At 31.6% G+C, this 6,966-nt stretch overlaps 1 protein-coding gene across 1 annotated transcript; it reads left to right on the plus strand.

The window, feature by feature from the left end:
- Positions 1–3,078: 3,078 nt before the first annotated feature.
- LOC106334017 (transmembrane protein 258-like) lies at positions 3,079–4,141 on the plus strand. The gene is made up of 4 exons (XM_013772387.1): positions 3,079–3,178; positions 3,263–3,363; positions 3,819–3,897; positions 3,993–4,141. The coding sequence occupies exons 1-4, from the start codon at positions 3,176–3,178 to the stop codon at positions 4,038–4,040; spliced, it is 231 nt and encodes a 76-aa protein (XP_013627841.1). The 5' UTR covers positions 3,079–3,175; the 3' UTR covers positions 4,041–4,141.
- Positions 4,142–6,966: the final 2,825 nt, after the last annotated feature.

The raw sequence follows: 6,966 nt of genomic DNA on the forward strand, positions 1-6,966 counted from the left end.
CTTAATTCCATCCACCATTTGCTAGTTGTTTGTCTGTATTTTCTATAATGAGTCAACTTTGTCTTTACTAATAAAATGGGCATGTGCTTCACGAGCTCTATTTTTAAGTCATTTAGCTATGTAACCTTGTTGACCAAATTAAATTACAAATTTAATGTCTTCTAAAAGTGTTACGAATGTAGGTTCTAGACCATTTTTACCAAAATAAACCATAAGCTACTAGTGTTTAAAATTACATAAACTAATCGTCTAACAATAGTGATGTTTATTTGGCAGACGCAGCTATCTGCAGCTGCGGCTATTTTTTTATAAAGTTTGTTCGTTTGGCAGACATATGTAGTTGCAGACATAGGTAGTTGCGTTTGAAGGCTGCATCCGAACGCTGCATCTAGTGTCTATAAAATTTGAACACTGAAAAAATCAGCGTTTGCAACTAAAAATTCCTTGTTTATAAACTAATTACTCTTTTGTCTTTAAAATATTTTAGTATTTACAAAACAAATCTTAACCTAATTGACGCAGACGCAGCTTGATCATTCCATCTCACGCCCACAAACTTCCTCATATCTCACTACAAGAAAATATGAGCATAATGACAATAAATTTAGTTGTTATTTCGTTGTAATATGCCAATTAAGACCAACTAACGACGAAATAAAAATCTTTGTTAACATCTCGTCGTATGGACAAATCATCGTAACGTGCTCGTAATATTTACAACTAATAATATATGTCGTTATTTCGACGTGAAAGTATTCGTCGTAAATAAGACATAGCCTTACGTTCTTTTTCTTAGTCTTGGTCATTACATTTGGACATTAAAGGTAGTATATATTACGAATAATTAGCATCAATCTTTGTCGTAAAAGGGTCGTAATCTTTACGACGACTTTACATAAAAAAAATCGAAGTTAATTCGTCGTAATATGTACTACCATATTATGTCGTATGAATATAATTTTGAGAAAATTATATTTAAAATTTTAAATTATAAATGTATAAAATTAAAAAAATTATTTAAATTTTTAAAAATCTTGAATTTGGAAAATTTTAAAGAAAAATCTAATATATCATAAAACATAATATCCAAAATATAATAATATTCAAAATACAAAACCAAAATAAAACCTAGTTATTAAGGTTGATGTCATCGAAGAGTTGAGAACTATGGTGCTCGGTCTGTTGCTCTAGATCTATCTCACGCAGACCTTGAGCTCACTCATCTCCATCTCCACTTCACCTCGAGCTCTCTCATCTCCATCTCCATCTCACCTCGAGCTTTCTCATCTCCATCTCACGCAGCTATGAGCTCTCTTCTCTGACGCAGCCACGAGCTCTCTCATCTCCATCTCCACTTCACTTCGAGCTCTCTCATCTCAATCTCACGCAGCTATGAGCTCTCTTCTCTGACGCAGCCACGAGCTCTCTCATCTCCATCTCCACTCCACCTCGAGCTCTCCCATCTCCATCTCCATGTCACCTCGAGCTTTCTCATCTCCATCTCACGCAGCTATGAGCTCTCTTCTCTGACGCAGCCACGAGCTCTCTCTTCTCCTCCGATTTGGGTTTCAAGCATCATTGAGGTAACTGTCTCTTGCCTCTGTTTTTGTGTTTCATATGTACTTTTGAGAATGGGTTTTGGATCCAAGATCAAAGAGAATTTGTTCTGATGCTTTAGTTCATAACTAAGACAAGAAGTAGCTGATTGTGATGGTCTATGTTCTAAAGCATTTAGGATATGGAATGCGTTAGATGGGTTTGTGTCTGATGGGGATGGTTAACTGATGCTTTAGTTCATAACTATCAGTTATACTATAAACTGAAGCCATGTACAGATTGACCATCCTTAGTTCCAAAAAGATAGTTATACTATAAACTAAGGTGGGGGTATTGAATTTAGAAATTTGAGAGAATTAAAGGGAATTATAGTTTCCATTAAATTTCACTGTTATTCAATTATTGAATTCATCAATTCTTTTAAATTCTTGTGTTATTGGATTAAGCATTTGTAATCATTCTTTTATTTACTTTAAATTATGTTGTTATTCAATATTTGATAGATTTTGTAGTAATGTTATTTGATAAGCATTTAATGGAATATGTCCTACAGAAATGCAAAAAGCCAATTATTTGCCTCTAAGGAGAGATTTGTTATGCTCATGGGAATCTGCATTTCACGAACTCATGTCCTATCATTTTTCACTCTGCGTTTCATGAACTTACGTAAAAACAAAAGAATTGAAATAACATAATTTTTTCAATGGTTTTTTTTTGAAAAAGGACTAATCTTTTTTCTGATGTTTTCATAAAATCCCTAGAAAATAGCATTTATTATAAAGTACTAGTTACAAAACTTCAAACTGGTGTTGACAATATATTCTAATCAAATAATCTAATATAAAATCCCAACAAAATAGTACTTACCATTTTTTGAAAAATGTTCCTTTATTAGATCTATCTCTCATATAAATCCTACTCAACCATATAGCATCTAATCCCTATAAAATAGTTCTTATATTTTTCTAAAGAAACAAAACATAGATCAGTTGTCCTATAAAGTAGTACTAATTATTATTTTTCTTTCAGTTTTAAGATTAAATAATTTTCATTAACTTTTTAGATATACAAAGATTCAAAAATTTCATAGAATTTAGAAGAATTCGTATCCTATAAAATTTATGTATATTCCTTTAAAATCCATCATAAAAAGAATTGGATAAATGCATTAAAATCTCATCAAATCTTTTAAAATACTGCAAAATTTCTTACTTATGAATTCTTTCAAATTCAATTACATTCATGGATTCAATACCATCCCCTAAAGCCATGTACAGATTGACCATCCTTAGTTCCAAGAATTTCTTGTAACATCCCAATTTTTAGTATATAATTGGAGCCCCGATATAGTTGTCAGTTGTCACTTATAGATATGATGGCTTTAATAAGATTTTTTTATTAAAGTCATTTTATGTAAATCAAAACAAAAATCAAGTTTTTATTCAAATAGTATTGGGCCTACTGAATCAAATCACTATAACGAACCAAAACAAGCTCATAAATTTCCCACTCGTGTAAACCGGTCCAGTCAGATGCTATCCAAACCGGGAGCTTCAAAATCGATTCTCATCGTTCCGCACGATCGAAGCGAAGAAGGAGAGATCTCTCTGTAGCGAAAATGGTAAATCCATATACGTCCATCCCCGGAATTTTGATCGGTTCTTTTTCTTACAGTTTCTGTTTTCATGTTCTTTCCGGTGAGGAGACGGCGAAACCGATTGGGAGTCCGATTCCGGTGGCGATTTACCCGACTTTGTCGGTGTTCACTCTAGCGATTGGCCTCGTCATCACCGCGTTCTTCTTCATGTAAGCTTAAGCTCGATCTGATTCCTGGATCCCCAAATTGTTATTACATTACGACTCAAACTGATCATGGCTAGGTTTTGAGTTATGTAAGGATCATATGTTTTTGTCTGAAAACTTAGTTAAAGGTCTTTTTGTGATAGACTTAGCTTGTGTACATGTGTGAGTTCGGTATCATGTCATGGTTTCAAAGATTCAGAACTTGCATGATTTCTCTGAATGTAACATAGTGAGAGTTGAGGAGACTTGAGACACAAGAAATTTAGATTGTATAATTCTCGTTCACGTAAGAATCGTCAGCCTTTCGGTTCTAGCATGTGGGTTAGTTAGTCTCCAATAGAGAGTTGAAACATTCATATTAACTTTTTTTCCACTGTTGGTTCGATCCAACAAGGAGTGATCAAAGTGTTTTTTTTTTTTTTTGGGTAGCTTACACTGACATAACATTTGTGATGCAGCTATGAAGCTACATCATCTAGGAAAAACCGTAGCCTCGGGATGGAGCTCGCATCTGCAACAGTAGCATCTGTTTTCTTGGTATGCCTTTACTCTTCCTTCTTCATTTTAACCTTTTTAATAGTGGTCGCAAACCCTAGTGTTGTGGTTTAAAACTGTTCCTCTGTTAATCGCAGGGGTTTGGATCATTGTTTTTGCTACTTGCGAGTGGTGTTTATGTCTGATACTTCTTCCTCAATACTGTTCCCGACTAGTTCATTTAAGGAGTGAAAAAATCAAGAGTTTTGATGAATTAAAAAAGTGCGGTTAAATAATAAAATTTAACCAACAGATTTTTTTTTTTATCGATGGTTAATTATGCTATTACAAACTTTGAGAAATATTACAAGACGATTCTACGGTCGACAATTCTACCTGTCTTATTAGGATTCACGCCAGACTGCATCATCTTGAGCCGTCTTACGAGATCCATGCCTAGCGGTAGTCCTTGCGCCATGCCGAAGATCTTCTACATGATTTTCTCCATAAATATGCATAATTCGCCTTTGCTGGAATTCGAAACTCAGAACTCCTGATGTAGAAGAATTAATGAATCTTTAGTTAAACCACTGAACTAATGGGGCTTCCATGTTTAACCAACAGATTTAATCCAAGTTTTAATTACTTGACTTGACCCATGTTTTGCACCGTTCAGTTCCGTTTTCAACAACAAAATCAGATAGAAGTTTTGTTTGGTTCTTCACATTTTTCCGGTTCCATTTCAAGAAAACCGGTTCTGTACAAACCAGGTTGGACTGGGCCAACCCACTAGTCCAACAATCTACAGAGCTGTTGTGCAAGCAATCTTAAGGAGAGTTATATAGACAATTAATGTATCCAGGTTAAATTAAAAAAAAAAAACTATTAGCTTAAAAACCATGGAGTCAGATTCTGATTAAACTTTAAGCAACCTTAACGGGAATATTCATAATGAGTTTCTCAACCACAGAACAATACTATTTTAATATAATTTTAGAAAATAATTAAAATTAACTTTTATTTTATTTTATTTTAAAAAAATTAGTACTTTTTTATTCTATTTGATTATATATCAGCTTTTTTTTTTTAAATAAAAAAAGACTGACATATAGTCAAATGAGTATCTGGATGGAATCAAAAATTTCTAATTTAAAATATGTATCTTGCCTCTCTCTTCTATTTTATATTTTTCTCCGAAGTAATTATTACTTATGTTGACAAGGCTTTCAGACTTGAGTTTTGGTTGGATTTGTTTATTTACATATATTTAATGACGAGTTTTCCGTCAATTCCAAGAAAATGGTGTTTTACGGATGGTTTCTGGAAAGAGAATGAAGTTTTTCAGGTCAAGGATGGTACAGTACTCTAAAAGGATTTGCGGATTTAATGGGTGCAAGGAATGTTCGGGCTTCCCTTACTCCTTTTCATGCGGAGATGGAAGCTTTATTATGGGCAATAGAATGTATGAAAAACTTACGATAATTTCAGTTTACGTTTGCAACAGATTGTTCTCAATTGGTGAAGATGGTTTCAGAACCAGAAGAATGACCAGCATTTGCAAGTTATTTGGAAGATATAAACAGCTTGAAAGAGAGTTTTTTCCGAGGAGGGATTATCTATGCACCAAGAACGCAGAACAAGAAAGCGGATAGCTTAGCCCGCAGTGCTAGGAAGGAAACGTCTTTTGTAGTTCACATGGATTACGATCCTCCAGTTTAGTTCACAGAGTCAATATGAGTCCGTAAAGTTGATGGAAAAAAAAATGACGAGTTTTTATACTCTTAATTATGTATACTAATTTTAATTCGTAAACTGATTTCAACTTGTAAACCGATTTTGTAAACCAATATCAGTTAATAAACCCAATTTCTAATCATAAACAAATTCTAATTTATAAACCATTCCAAAATAAATCATTTTTATAATTTCACGAATTATACGTGACTAAATTAGTCATGAAATATTTGTGAAGAATCAGTCACAAAAAGACAAAATGGTTATGAACATTTTTTTTTTTGTAACACGGTTATGAATATATAGTCACGTTTTTCTTTGTTGCTTTTCTTGATTATTTTGTCATTTAGCACGAAATTTACAAACAACAACAAAAAACGTAACTGCAGCTTTTTTTCTGAAGAGTGATAATGTACCTTTTTTTTTTTTTTACTTTCTCTTCTTCTTTGTTATTGTGGAGCAAGAACTTATCATTTCAAAGTTTAAACTTTTAACAAGATTTGTCATTTTTTGGTGAAAAGTCAAGATGGATTCGAATAGAGAAAGATATATTATTAAAAAAATCCAAAATTAAACAGATTTTATTTTTGTCAAAAAATAAATAAAGAAAATAAACCATTAATCTTACCTATTTTTTTATATGACTGAGTGGATGATCACTACGCACTAGTCGCCAAGTGCTATCAAAATTCAAAACGAACATGGCCAATACAACCCGTTTATCTAGTAATGAAATTCAAATTTTTAGCAGAAAAAAACATGATCAATACCGAAAAATATAACAAAGATATAAATCATGGTTATTTTGTTTTGTTTTGCTTTTTCAACTGTGTTTAAAATTTATGAATGCTGTTTTCAATGTTTTAACATGTAAACATAATGTGTATTGTACCAAAATCTTATAACTTTCATTTACTCTCCATTCTTAAACAATTAAATAAATTTGTAAGAAATATTAAAATATAATATAAATTAATTTTAATTTTAATTTTAGAAGGAAAATAATGAAACTTAAACGATAAGTATAACTAATTAAATACGCTAATATATTATTTATTTTTTATAACTTTTTATTAAATTAAATTTGAATAAGTTTCCACATAATTTTTTTTAAAAAATTGAAGTATGATTAAATTTCGTAATATGGCAGTTGTTTTATGCTCATAAATGTTAAAAAAAAGTATAATTTGATTTTCATAAAGATATAATTACAGTTTTAGAGTTGCAGTTGAATCAGCATTTTTAAATAAAGCTGATATTCATAAAAATAAAACAGGGCGTTATAAAGTAATATTTTTTTATATAAATATTAAAATATTGTCTCAAAATTGACTTCATAACTCTTCACTATATAAGAAGGGAAGATGATCTTACATTATACATACAAAACTTGGTAAT

Source organism: Brassica oleracea, chromosome C3 (assembly GCF_000695525.1).
Source record: "Brassica oleracea var. oleracea cultivar TO1000 chromosome C3, BOL, whole genome shotgun sequence".
Classification (NCBI taxonomy): Eukaryota; Viridiplantae; Streptophyta; class Magnoliopsida; order Brassicales; family Brassicaceae; genus Brassica; species Brassica oleracea.

What these genes read in the sequence shown, in the direction of transcription:
- LOC106334017 (XM_013772387.1), top strand. An exon ending in ATCACCGCGTTCTTCTTCAT is followed by an intron (nt 3,364 to 3,818) that starts GTAAGCTTAAGC and finishes TTTGTGATGCAG; the next exon opens with CTATGAAGCTACATCATCTA. An exon ending in CAGTAGCATCTGTTTTCTTG is followed by an intron (nt 3,898 to 3,992) that starts GTATGCCTTTAC and finishes TGTTAATCGCAG; the next exon opens with GGGTTTGGATCATTGTTTTT.